The 14,857-nt window shown below is 37.1% G+C and overlaps 1 protein-coding gene across 8 annotated transcripts in view; it reads left to right on the forward strand.

Annotated features, from left to right (window-relative positions):
* The window catches only part of NAV3 (neuron navigator 3), a 376,614-nt gene that overhangs the window by 317,757 nt on the left and 44,000 nt on the right, over positions 1 to 14,857 (forward strand). For 5 of the 8 annotated variants that reach the window (XM_027886771.1, XM_027886768.1, XM_027886769.1 and 2 more), the window contains 4 exons: positions 1,488 to 1,976; positions 8,367 to 8,408; positions 10,753 to 10,913; positions 12,654 to 12,842. In XM_027886771.1, coding sequence (XP_027742572.1) covers positions 1,488 to 1,976; positions 8,367 to 8,408; positions 10,753 to 10,913; positions 12,654 to 12,842 — 881 coding nt within the window. The remainder of the gene's footprint in view (positions 1 to 1,487; positions 1,977 to 8,366; positions 8,409 to 10,752; positions 10,914 to 12,653; positions 12,843 to 14,857) is intronic. The other 3 variants (XM_027886774.1, XM_027886770.1, XM_027886773.1) reach the window with 2 other exon arrangements.

The raw sequence follows: 14,857 nt of genomic DNA on the forward strand, positions 1-14,857 counted from the left end.
TGTGTTGAGGTACTGTGCAAAAAGTCTTTTCAGGGCTTATTTTGTCAAAAACAGAGAATCAAGTACAGAAAAATAAAAGGGTAATATTTTTTATACAACACAATTATTTCTTTGAGATTTAAAGACCTTCCCAGACCTGAAATGGCTGCTCCTTGTTCTTTAGGTACATCCCCCTAACAGCAGTTTGAAGCCTAAAAGTTGGGCTCAACCATCCTTATGGGTCCCTTCCAACTCAAGATATTCTATCATTTTAAGTTCAGCCACAAGAGAAGTTCCCTTTCAAAACTCTGGTAAACCCACAAAGGGAAAAAGGACACTGTGTTCAGGCACATTCTGTCACTGGAACAGGCAGTGCCGTATTCTGGATGGAGAACTGAAGAGCTCTTTAAATTATAAGGATTTAGATTTGCTTTCAAGTTGTTGGCAGCTCCAGCTACAAACGTTTCATTATCTTAGCAGCTTTGTTACATCTTTTGTCACAAACATTGGCAAGGCTAAATTTCAATTGGAAATGCCCTATTGTAGCATTTCTGGAAGTATAAATCTGGATGGAGTGTAAATTGGTATGGAGCACTTGCACTGCTGGAGAAAAAGCCAATAGTGCCCTCTTGTGCCTAATTACCAAAACAGCATCCCCAGGCTGCTGGGGATCTGCAGCTGAGTATTGTGGGCTTGGTAATATGGAAAATGGATCCTTTTGTTATTAGACATGCTTACTTTACATCATAATGAGTTTTGTATTTATTTACTAATTATTTATGAGCTGCGCCTTAATATTTTAAGGTGCTTTAAATATTTCCAGAAATACATCAATACATCACATGACATTTTAGTTCGAGTTTAGAGGATTTGCAATTAATTTTTCCATCATCACTGTAGAATTTTCTTCTCTAGAATTACTGGAAGAAGTTATGTGAAATACACTTCTGTCATTACTGCCCTTGGAGACAAACTGAGCCCATTTAGCCATAGTGCAGTTTATTCTGTCTGAGTGGTTACTACATGACTGATGACCGCATGACCATCTGTGCAAAAGAACAACAAGAGCAAAATTTTGCACAAATACTTAGATGTTCATTAAACTATGAAGGATTTTGCAAGTGTTTGTTGCAAGCATCTTAGCAGATTTGAGAAGTGAGAGGTTTAAAAGCTAATGACTTGGGAACACTTAATTAATGAATTTGGGTGAAAGTGTAATCTGTTTATGAACTGAGACAAAAACGTGATTGTTTTACCTCTCTCTGGGAGGGTCTCTATGTGCAAAGAGCACATCTGAATAGGAGTGAATGAGATCTGTATCTAAAGAAACAAACTCTGATTATTGTGATATGGTTAAGTAATTTTAATTTTGCGCTGCAATCGGTTAACTAGGTAGGCATGATTTTAGTAGCAGTAATTAAAAATGTGTAGTTTGGCTCTTAGGATGTTGCGCCATGAATGTTTAATGTGGCTATCAGTTTCTCTAAAGCTATTTGTTTTACATTTAGGTTGTTTGGTGCCAAGGCAAGTGGTAAAGCTGCCTCTGCACCCAGTACTGAAGGTGTGAAACCCACATCGGCAATGCCCAGCCCTAGTACCACATTGGCACGGCAAGGCAGCCTGGAATCGCCATCCTCGGGCACAGGCAGCATGGGCAGTGCAGGTGGGCAAAGTGGTAGCAGCAGCCCCCTCTTCAGTAAACCTTCGGACTTAAATGCAGATGTTGTAAGCTTAAGTCACTCCTTGGCTTCCAGTCCTGCCTCAGTGCACTCTTTTACATCAGGTGGTCTTGTGTGGGCTGCAAACCTGAGCAGCTCTTCAGCGGGCAGTAAGGATACACCAAGTTACCAGTCCATGACTAGCCTTCACACCAGTTCCGAGTCTATTGACCTTCCTCTTAGCCATCATGGCTCTCTCTCTGGACTGACAACAAGCACTCAGGAGGTTCAGAGCCTGCTCATGAGGACTGGAAGCGTCAGATCTACTCTTTCGGAAAGGTGAGCTTGCCTATAGATATAGTGACCACAAAATCAGTGAGAGGCAAAAGGACAGGAGCCAAAAAAATAAACCCTCCACCTGTTTTCCTAAAGGGACACTTTAATTCGCAGCTTAGTCCTCTTTGTAAAAAAAGAAGGAAGAAGAGAAAGCTGAAAGGCATTGGATGTGGAATCAACTGCCTTTTAAGGTTTTACAAGCACTTTTTCTATCTTGAGAAGTTTTTTTGGTTCCCTAGTTCTGGAGAACAACCAGAGAAAAGGGGAAAATTTTCTAATTAAAGGCAAATTTAAACAGCCAACAGCCACAAAATGATTCCTGCATGCTGTCCCACCAACCGGCAGATCCAAAGATCACTGCCCTCTTGTGAGCAAACCTCCAGCTGTGGGACCCCACCACTTTGCTTCCAGATTAGCTCAAAACACAGGCAGAGCTGATTGGTCCTGGCCTTCAGCTGACCAGTCCTCCCTTAAAATACTCAGCCCTGACAAATTGCTTCTTACATGGTGATTATTACAGATCCTTACTGAAATGCACTTGCACTGGCAGGGAGACAGTTGACAAGATGGGATCCTCACTATATGCTCAGTCCTTGCAGGGGTCTGGAATAAGAAAATTCAAGGAAGTGTTTTCCTCTGTTTGCTCTATTAAAGACCTTTTTGATATGTAGACATTTTACCATATAAGTTACATTATAAAGAGGTGCAACCAGCCTGAACAGTTGTACCAAGTTTTTTGTTTGCTTTTCCCTTTTTTTTTTTTTTTTTTTTTTTTTTTTTTTTTTTTTTTTTTTTTTTTTTTTTTTTTTTTTTTTTTTTTTTTTTTTTTTTTTTTTTTTTTTTTTGGTGGAACATTTATTTGACTTTCACAAGAGAGAAAAAAACCAATCTTTGCTAGGCACTAAATAATTTTTACTTCCTGTAAAAATTTTCAAGATTTGACTGTGAAACTCCTATCTCACATGGGGGACTAAAAGTCAATAGCAAATATTTTATTAGCCTTTGATCCAAAAAAGAAAATTATACTGATTCATTATATTTTAAACTTAGTTTTTATATTATAAATTTAGTTAGTTGTTTAACCACACAATCATTTAAAGTAAAAATAGATCTTTTATATAAAATGTCAAGATTTTTTCCCCCTCTATATAAACCTTGAGATTTTTCAACACCAATCCTTTCCATATATAGATTTCACTTCAGAGAACCAACATTAAAAAAACCTGCAGTCAAAACCATAATGCTAAAAAACCCTTTGACAAGTCTAGATGGAAACTTTTCACACATTTCATCCTCTTATGTTACATTCACAAGTATTACAACATCAGCTAAAAATCACGCATCTCAATAAGTACAACACTATAGAACATATATGTGTACCAATATAATGTGTGCTGACAACAGTAGATAAAAATACACTGATACAGGAGTAATTTGTAATTTGCACTGTGCCTTTAATTCTTAAATAGGGATTTGAATTGTGCGCCATGATCCGAATGTGACAATGTTTCTTAGGAGGCCAATTATTAATACTTAGCTTATAAAATCCATCAGTGCTACATATATGGATGCTGAGGTCAATAGATGGGGAAGGGTATGAATTTATGCCAAAGATTATATTTATACAGAGTATATTAAACCTCACATTTCAAATGTTAATGCCTTGGCATAAGCTCCTGAGCAACCCCCACTACTAATACTTTATGTATTTGTTCACTGACTTAATTTCAGTGTTCCAAATACTTTGCCTTTGGCAATATTTTTAAGTTTCAGATTAGTGCATATGGGGATATTATGATTGAGTATAGAGAGAGCCTTTTTTTATGTTGATCTGGCCTCAGAGGAATGTATGTACCTTGAGTAAATGGTATAATTTCTTGAGTTATAGCCTCAGTAGGGTTTTTGCAGTTTGGTTTTTCTGAAGGGTCTGATACAAGTGCTAAATTATTTCTAAACTCTTTTATACATTAAAACTTACATGTAGTAAAGTATTTTTTCCATACCAAAAGCATTAATTTGCTGTATTGGAGACAGATAGGTTTGGCAGCAGATTATATCCTTTTTCCTTTGTAAACTCAGATTATATTTTAAATGCCTCTGGCAATGCTAATTATATCATGGCATGGCATAAAATATTATTTGTGAAGGAGCCTTTTCTCTTTTTTTCAGTCACTTTAGAGCTTGCAAAAGACTGAATCAGCAGTCTGTATAGTCAGATATACTAAGATAATATAGAGACAAAATCAGAAAGACTGAAGTGTACAATGAGATACAACTAGGAAGCAGTGTTAAGCAAGCAGAGAAAGCCTAGGAAAAACTGAAAGGTAATGATAGACAATAGGAAAAAATATTGGTTTGCTTCACTGAAGCACATTTGAACTGCAATTTGATAGATAAGTCTCACTAATGGCAAGCATACTAAGAGGAAATGAAAAGGTTAAAAATTACTCCGGTTTATTGATGAACTTTTCATTTCAGTACTTCTGAAATAACCCTGCAGTCATTAGAACTGAAGCAGAGTTTTCAATGGGTCTGTGCTGATGGAGTGAGGATGACCTTGGGATGGATGGTGAGGGAAGTATGGGACGGCGACCTTGCAGGGAAAGAATATTAAACAAAATGGGTTAAGGGACAGATAACATGGGATAAGTCATAAACAGTCTTTTAAGTAAGACTAATTTAATTCATTTGCAGGAAAACAGGCTTTTTGAGTACAGGAAAGGAATTAGTAGATACAATAAAAATCCTAAACTTAGTAAAGCTTTAAGTGCTATTCCAAATAACATTCTCATGAGCAAACAGGGAAAAAAAAAAAGATGCTTGACTGGTTGGTAAAGACATATTGAGGATTAGTGATCAAAAGCTTGTTTGTCTAAAGGGATATAACAGGGTAGGATATATTTGAACAGATACAAAATGGAAAATGGTGAGGCTATTTTGCAGAAAGTGTCTAAGGAGTTATAGTGCCATTGCTGGGACAAAACATTTTGAAAATGAAAATATCGCATATAAGTCTTAGAAAGTAGGTATCCCACTCTACCTTTTTGTGTTAAGGCTTTAAGTTGAAGACTTGGGGACATGAAGTTTTATGAAAGATTTGATGCAGCTGGAAAGAACCCAGAAAATGAGAACAAAATGTCTGAGTTTTCTATGAAGGAGAGTAGCCCTTAACTGCCTCCAAAAAATCAGTCACCTGCCATGGAGACAGCAAATCTGCAAGGTCTTTACTATATTTGTCCACATTGCCCACAGACAGTCTTCAGGCTACCCACTGAATGATGGTATGACATCAACACAGAGCTCCCTGACAACTCTGGAGTGAAGGGTTGAAGTTTACTGCAGCCAAATTTTGTATTATTCAATGAGATTCTTATATATTGTAATAGCAAGGAAATAGGCTCAATAAATATTAACAAAATATTTACTTTTTCAGCAGATTTTGCATATCTCAGGCCTTTTGCTGGTTTTGGTTTTGCACTAGCAGTATTTGTTTAGACAGGTCTAATTCTGTTGTCATAGCAGTGTAGCTCTCTGTATGGGAGCACACTTGTATTTTACCTTACAAAAATATAAAGGCATCAAAATAAAACATGCAGGTACTTATTTTCTAAAACAAAGACATCTGCAGGAGTTAATTGGTGAAATATCATTGCTTTAATTATAGCATTTTCCAGGTGGACACGTCACCACAAGTTCTTTCAAACGCTTAATTGCTGTTGGGCATTGCAGATTTGTGACTTTCTTCTGCTTGGTGTGAGTGACACAGCAAGAGGTGCTTAAAAATGCAGAAATATAGGCATTAACAGTGATCTCAGCAGCAGTAATAGCTGCATTTTAAGATTAGCAGAGTGGAAGTGGTTTCTAATTACATGACCGGCTTTTTCTGGTTTGCTTTAAAAGAATGCTTCATTTTGAAGGCCATGAAAGTGCATTGAAATTCACCTACACTCTTCAAAACATTCAATTATTTTAAATTATCATCATAATTGATGGTTGTGGTTTTAAGGTGTGAAACAGTGCATCATGTATCAGATTTTCTTATGTCCTTAACCATTTGTAGAAACTCAGTTATAAGACCCATATCAGCTTAGCCCAGCCTGTCACATACCTCTCTAGTTGTTTGTTAGCTTGCAGTAATTTGTTTTATTCCCTAAACATCTCTGAAACAGTTATATATATAGCACAAGGGTATAGTATTATGGCCTCTTCCCAAGGTAACCTCCACACCAAGGGCAGGAAGGAAACTGAGAACTGAAAGGCTTTCTATAATAGAAGTTGCAGTGAGTTTCAGCACTGCAAAATAAATAAAAGAGAACCAGATACAGTGGGCTTAATAACTTCAGCCTACATCTGCATGCATCTTCCTCCAAGAATGCTTTTTGCAATTGAAATGGCAAAGGAAAACATCAGGAATATTATGGTATTCTTATCCTCACTTTATTTGTATTTGTTCATGTATGCATTGATTCTTTTAGGAAAGGACTGACTTTTTTATCATATCATCCTTAGAAATATAAAGTAAATTCAGTTCTATTTACCAAAAGTCCAGTTTCTGTAGATGTATTGTCCTCAGCTTTTGGTGGATGAATGATTTTAGATACTAAAAGTTATTGGTCTGAAGTAATAGTTACATGAAACCATGGTTAATGATTTCATACAATTATCTGAAATCTAGGATTGTCTTCATAAGCTTTAGTATTTTAAAAACATATAATGAGTATTTGCTACACTCTCTTTTATGCAGCTGCAACAACTCCATGCTTATGTTGAGGAATATTCACCCCTATTTCATTTGAGTATCTGAATTCAAAAGTTTTTTTGCAAAATCCTATGGTCTCTACTAGCCTACTTAACTGACTGACATAAATTTTGGCTTGTGGATTACTTTAAAGGAGTACCGACTCCTTTATTTTTAGATAATGTGCTATCAATTATTTTGAAATACATATATCTTCAAGTTAAATTAATATTAGAAATATATTGTGTATTAGGATTTTTAAGTATTTGCAGGAGAAAATGGTGTTATTATGATCATGTTTAATTTTTTTAAAATTTAGAGGTGCATAAAGGTATATAAAAGAACATCAAGGCCCCATTTTTCTCTATAACGGACTAAAAAATAAGTGAATCATGCACTCAAATTTGTGCTGGCTTTTTATCAACCATTCTTGGTCCCATTAGTTATGTTGGGAGCAAAATGCTGAAAATATATCCTCTGTCCCACATGGGACTACTCTCACATGGACTATGATACCTATGCTAAAATTCTGCTAAGTTTCTCCTTACATTTCCTTTCTCCACATGCAGAACAAAGCCCTTATTAAATTATTAAATTTGCTTATAAAACTTCCTGTTGGCAGGAGCTTTGCATCCATTAGTTAGAGCCCTAATATTAAGGGATTGTTAATGCCAACAGTGTTTTCACTTTTTTTACCTACTTGGATGAAGATTAAAGACAGTAGGACACCCATCACTCCCAACAAAATAGGAAACCACCTTTAATAAAGGTGTGAGAGTTTTCTTGGGTAGGAAGCATCCTAAGTTACTGTTGCTCTCAGAGATGTGATTATGATATGTAGTACAGAAACTTTCTAAAGTCATTTCACCATTTAATCCATACAGTGACACTAAGTTATATTCTTAAGGAAAAAATGCTTGATGGTAACTAGTTCAACCCACACTAGTCAGAGACTGAATTACCAAGACTTTATGATGAAATGCCCAAATGACGGTTGTTGGAAGGAAGGCTGGTGGATGCGCTTCTAGTGATGAGGTTTAAATGAGGAAAATTCCAGCCATAGATTATAGATTTTGGGTAATGAGCTGCTCAGACACCATGTGCATGAATATGGAACAGTGTTGCTCTGGTGCCACTTTTCATTGTCCGCACTATCACTACTATGAGAGCCCCTCAGCATAGCCAAGAGCCTGTATCTTTAGCCCATATTTCTGCATGCAGAGCTGTTATTTGGCTTCTGGCAAGGCCATGCTGCCCCTTAGCAGGTGCCACAACATTAATTTCTTTTTGAAATCTATTGGCTTATCATAGGCAACTGTGAAAAATAAAGATTCATGCTGTGACCATATGATTCTCATACAGATTGCAGAGTGAAGCTGTGGGAAGGTTAGAAGTGGTAAAGAAGCACTTCTTTCTGACTTGGACAATCTCCAAATTACTATTGACCCAGCCCAGAGCACATCTAGATGAAAAGTGAATGTGCAGCAGTCCATGTCCTATTGTCCCCTCCAAGGAATAAGGGATTTAGCGTGGAAGTTATATTAAAAGGCATTAAATAACCTTCTGTTATGCACAGAAACCTAGAGCTTTAAAATTTGTTATTCTGAACAGTCCTGTTTACTGTATGTCCTTAGGGATTTTTTTTGTTTTAACAGCATGCAGCTTGACAGAAATACACTACCCAAAAAGGGATTAAGGTATATATTTTTTTGAGCATGACTGATCCTTCTTTGTTTTCCTGTAAGCTTTTCTACACTGCCTCTACTTTTCTTTCTCCTTTTGTTGATCCTGTTTACAACAGAATTCTTGGAATTTAGATTCAAACCAGAAAATGTAAATTTTAACAACGGACCTTTTCTTTCCAAGTCTGCCAAATGAATAAATTTTCTTTCAAGATATGTCATGAAAAGTAAATACTTTTTTGCTTTTAAGGATCATTTCCTTATGCAATGAATCTTAAAAGGCATTGAATCCTGGAGAGCTAAAAGAGATATAACAAGACACTTATGCAGTTTAATAGGACTAATTATTGAAAACATTAGTGAGAAAAACAAGATTTTAGAGGTGGATCTGAACTTGAACTCTAAATGGAAACACTCATGCAATTTGAATTGAAGATCTAGTAAAGGGTAGGGCTAAGAAATACTAACTTTACTATCCAAGGTTTGTAAGTATAAAATGAATCCTGCTCCAGATAGTCTTCTGGGTCCCTATCCAGCAATACTCAGAGTCCAGTTTTGCTACTAATTCCTTACTAAATAGAGCTGTCTTCATCACAGAAAACAGAATTTATCCACCTTCTTCTCTACTCCATGGTTAAAAGAGGGGATCATTAGGTAACTTGGCTGGTCTCATCAGGCATAGAAGACTATCTCCCCAATCCAGGAAAAAGATTTGGCAAGCAAGGATATATGTGCATGCACAAAGACACTCTGCAGCCTTCCAATCACTGAAATTACACAGTAAATCTCTTGAGTTGTGGATAAATAATATTTATGAAATTTTAAGATAGTGCTAAACTGTTATCACTATAAAGCACCTTCTGCACTAGCTGTTCCTTAATAAGAATTTAATCAAATCTCCTGTTATCCCAAAACAATCATTTTGGATTTGGAGAGAATGGAAAAGGTGGAAGACACAAAAGAGGCATAATCGCAACTCTGCAAGGGTACAGTGGGATGATCAAGGTTTGTGGCTGTACAGCTGTAATAGCGGCTGCAAGCTGAAAGTGAAATGGAGTGGGAAAACTGCTTATAGGCATGTAAGCCTGATCAATTAGCCAAGAAAAAATTACAGTTTGATTTAATATGCAGAGATCCCAGTCCAAAACTCAGATCCTTAATTCTCATATTGCCATCTTTCCAATGTGATAACCACTTGGTAAGTCTGTGCTCTACCACAAAATATCGTAGTGTCATTTTGAAAGGGGAAAGGAAGTAAATATTTAATAAGAACAAGATGGTTTAGTGCCATAAAATACTGTACAAAACCCCAAGCACAACACAAGAACTAACATGTTCATTTAATCTTCTTTCTAAGCAGAAACACTTGTGCCTCATGAGCCTGAAGCCAGAATATCAAAAGCCCTTTCTCCTCTTCTGCTGTTTGGGGAACACTGATGGCTCATGACAGTGGGTGAAAAGGTGCTCATTTAGCAGCAGCATATTGTGCTGAACAAAGCAGGCTATTGCAGACATTGTTGAAAACAAACTCTTGATTAAGATCCACACTGCCTGCACATTTTAATGTTTAACCACTGCCAGAATTGCTCTTCTTCCAGCCTAACGAAGAGAGGCTGAGCCAGTGAGTTCCCAGTTCTCCCTCTTAGCCCATGTGTCACATTACACTCGTTTCATTGGTTTGCCATAGGAAGCAGCTGATGAATGATTTGATTGCCAGACTTCTTCCTTCCAGAGAACTTGTTTCTGCTAATTGTGGATTTTTCCTGTCCCTTTCCCTCCCCCCCAGTTTGGGGCAGGACACAATCCCTGTAGCATTCAGAGCAGCAGACCTCATGTGTGTGACCATGAGTAGCTGTCATTACCAATGCAAATTCCTTTTTCAGAGTTGTTGATCTGTTTCACTCCTATCATCTAACCAATTGCCCACAGGATCTGTGGCAGATGTCATCTTGTAAGTGGCTACTCACATTTCTTGGCTTCTAGTCTGTTCATTCCCCATCCTAACCATACAGCTTCCGAGCTTTTGCATCAACCTGTACACTTCCTATAGCTTTGAAGTCCTTTCCTGTCAGCTCAGTTGTCTGTCTGCAATGTTTATCACCATATCTCTTCAAAGGAAAAGAATGGTGTTTTGGGGAGGGGGATTAAGCGGAAAGGGGCTTCAAGTCCTGTACATTTTTCTGCTGTAGTCTGATGGTAAATTTTACCTTGTTGAAACCCCTGGTAATAATCACTTGGCTAGACTTGCTGCTTTCCAAGGGTTTTGTTCTATCTAACTGGTGAAGGGTATTTATGTGACTGTTTCTTTCCAAGACATCACCTTGTCATTGTCTTGAGCATGTCAGCTGTGGTTTTTCAGATATACACCATCATCCCGGCAGACAAGTCAGGAGGAAGGCAAGGAATGGCTACGCTCCCATTCAACTGGAGGCCTGCAAGACACTGGCAGTCAGTCCCCACTTGTTTCTCCTTCAGCTATGTCTTCATCTGCAACTGGAAAATATCACTTTTCCAACCTTGGTAAATGCTGTTTCCCTTCACTATTTCACCCACTCTATAACAGCATCATAAAATTCAACCATTCATATTTCTTAGTCTGCCAAACTAGGTAGTTTATTTTAGATCTACATCACCATATTGTGGTACCTCACTAATAAAGGGAAGCTCACAGTGTTAATGGAGTGGCCCAGGGTACCTCCTATTTTGTACACAGAAAAAAATGCACAGATACTCTATGACTTACCCAAGGAGATAGGAATTTGAGGCAGAGCTGGAAATTACCTTCTAGTTCAAAGCTACTAATTTTTGAGTTTCACAGTCAGTAGGTTTCTTTTCTGTGATTTTAGTGAATGTCATCCAGACAGTAAAAATTTTTTTTTCCTACACAGAAGTTTGCTTTGAGATAGACCTTTCCAATGTGTTTCAGTAGCTGGACCTGGCTGTAACTGCACTGGGCCCTATCCAAATCCTAACCTTGAATGCAGTATAGTATTTTGGCACGTGATTCACATTGCAGATTTATTTGATTAGAGGTCAAGATTTAGGTTTGGTTCACCTGTATCTCATTTCAAATTAACCTAAAACAAGTCTAGTTTTCTTAATAACTTTATTTTTTTTTCTTTAATTCCTAATAGAAAGCTACTTATTTGCCCTGCACTTGACACATACCTAGGTTCACAATAAGCTGTCTCAGCTTATGGCGTCTGTAGGTTACAGTCACTCAAAAGAAATTTGATCAGACATAAAAATGTTGGTCTTTATTACATATGGGAAAAAGCGTTGAACAAAGCTACTTCTAAAAATTAAATTGGATCCTGGCTAAGCAAAGCACTGCTTTGAACTTTCCTCCTGTAGTTTTAGACATAGCTCTTTGCAATCAGGGTTTCTTTTCCTTTTTGTTTATAGTTCTTGTACTCAAAACAGAGACCAATGAAATTGTGGGGTTTAGAATTTATTTTGTCATTGTCCTTTGTTTCTTTCCATTATAGTGGCTCTATGGAGTAATTTTTTCTCACAACACAGCTGTTCTGGTAGTTTATAAATTAAGGCACATCCTGCGTGACATAAAATAAAAGTCCAAACATTGAGGCTGAATTTGGTTAGACAGATTTCCTTCTAGGCATTGAGTTTGTGTGGTCCAGGTGTACCATAACCAGACTTTCTTTCCTGCTGGCAAACAAACTTTGCAAAAGCTTAAAGTAGGTTCATCAGTGCTGTTCTGGATTTCAACCATGAGTGAACAGACTACACCTGTTTATTAGGATGAGATTCAACTGGCCTGTGCAGGATATTTCGCCTCACATAGTGGTAGGTGCTCCTGAAAATCAAAGGATAAATGTCTTGCATATGCCAATAAATCTTGGTTTTAACAGTAGCCAGTAACGTAGGCATATAACAATAAAATACAGATACTAATTAATTGAGATACTTATGAAAAATACTTATGACTTCCTATTCCTTTTTAACTTTTGCATCTCTGCTGTTTATTTTCTGTCTTGGGCTGACAAAGTGAAAAAGTGTGTTCAGACACCAGTGTTAGTGTTACCATGTGATTTACAGGATTAGTCTCATCCAGTTCCATCTCCTTTAAGGTCATCTGCTTCCCCTTTTTGTGTTGGCTTTAAATGTAGGAATAAAAGCCTTTCAGTTACTCAACAGCATGAAGTCCACCTAACCATGCTCATCCTACATTACAGTTTTGTGCAGAACCAAAATTAACTTAATGGAAATGTGCTTCATTAATAAGGCTTTGTATTCTAGTGAGTCCGACCAACCTATCACAGTTTAACCTTCCTGGACCCAGCATGATGCGTTCAAACAGCATCCCTGCACAAGACACTTCTTTTGATTTATATGATGACTCCCAACTGTGTGGCAGTGCTACGTCCTTAGAAGAGAGACCACGAGCGATTAGTCATTCAGGTTCATTCAGGGACAGCATGGAAGAAGGTAAGCCTGAATTACTATTTGGATCAGCAAATCAGTCCCAAAATAGGCATCCAAAGTGCAGTAAAATTTTAAAATATTTCTTCTACAACATAAAAACCTCCCAGGCCTTCCTTGCCCTAAAACATGGAAGGTATTTCTTTCACCCAGTAATATGCACTGCTGTGTATCTCATAGATGTACAAATCCTCTATAAGAAATATTGGAGGAAAGGAAGCCATTCTTTTATTCTTTTTGCCTCTAAATCTGGAATATCTGAACGTACCTTGACTACTGTGTTTCTATGCTTTCTTATTCCTACTTCTGTATTTACTTTTTTTTCCCCAAACACCAGTGCTACTGAGCATCCCCCTTCAGCAAACACTATGTGAATTTCTTTATTTAAATTCTGTCATTTAATCTGAACTCACTACTTTATGCAGATTACTGTTGTTCTGCTTTCTTTAATGCTACGTGCAACACCTGAAACTTGGGAAATATTTTACTGTTTGGTTTTGGTTTTGCTCTCTTTTAATCACAGAGTACCTGACAACTTCTAATTAAATGCACTGTAAAATTTTCTTCTGTCTAACATTTCTGGTAAATCTGATTATTTGCAGAATTCCCCTGAGCACAAAGTTCTCACACCTTTTAATTAAAAAAAAAAAAAAGACAACTAAAATTCCATGGAGATTCTCTCTATAATGTTATCTCACCAATCTTTTCTACTGCTAAGCGATGACAATATAAATGATCTTTATAATAGGCAAATAAAAAAGTCTCTTCCTAGCCCTAAAGCTCATAGCTATGAGATAAAAGGGAGAAAAAAAGTCCTAGATGAAACAACAGAAAACTAACACTTCTACTTTTTGATTCCTTTTACTGTATTTTAGATGATATATCAGGCAGACATCTGGGTATGTAATACTAGCAGCAGGGTACAGGACAACTCAAGCTGTGAATTACCAGCACGGAGAGGATGGCTGACTGCACAGAAGCATATCACATAATTCAAGGACAGAGCTGACTACAGACCCTTTGCTGAGGAACAGAATTATTAAAGCAAACAGTGGAAGAATAATAGAAAAAACAAGGAAAATAATTTATGCATAGAAAAAGAGGTGCTAAATGTAGAATTTCAATAATGGGTCACCAGTGGCTTTGATGAAAGCTTCTTCATTGGTTATGTTTCATATCCAGCTGGAGTGGATAACGATGATCAGCCTGAGTAAATGAAAGTCAGTGCAGTGATAATAAACAGTTTTCAGCAGTTTGCAGTCATTAGAGATTAACATGAAATGATGCTGTTGGAAGGTCAAATGTATTTTAAGATAGGAGCTCTGAGGAACGTTAAAGAGAAAGTGAGGTAATGCATAGAATCACTGTGTTTAAATCCAGAATGGGAGTTTAGCTGAGAGATTTAAACCAGAGGCTGAAAACCAAACATATATTGGCAGCCGTAGAGTTTCACTGTTCAGTGTACTGCATTTTTATAAATATTTGCCTAGTTACAAAACTAGATTTAAAGTCTATTTGGCTAATCCAAATATTCTTGTGTCAGTTTTTGGCATACAGATGCCAAGTAGTTGTTAAAGCAAAATAATTTATTTGCCAAACCCTGGCAGATTATAAATATCAGAAAAACTTGTGAAACAAAAATAAAAAGAGATAATGAAATAAATTATTTCTTTTAAATTCTCTATGGGTGTAGCCTTCCTCAAAAGACTCGTCAGAAGCAGAAGGGGCAATTTTGTTTCAATTTTAGTCTTCGCTTGCCATTTTCAGACTGGCCAGGTACTCCATTTTTTAAATTGCAGCCCTACAACATTCACTCGATGCTCTTGAGACTGACTCCACTGATAATTAGTGGAAATAATGGCACTGTGTCTCACAGTAACCCCTTCCCATGGACCACGACTACACGAGTCAACATTGTGCTCACAAAGCTTGGGAGCTCACACCAGGGAATGTGAATTGTTCTCCAAAGCATTGTCTCTTATTAAAATAATTTGCTTGGTTTAGGACAGATGTATAAACAG

This window comes from Empidonax traillii, unplaced genomic scaffold (assembly GCF_003031625.1).
Source record: "Empidonax traillii isolate 1590-97213 ecotype Southwest subspecies unplaced genomic scaffold, ASM303162v1 scaffold195:size1760703, whole genome shotgun sequence".
NCBI lineage: Eukaryota > Metazoa > Chordata > Aves > Passeriformes > Tyrannidae > Empidonax > Empidonax traillii.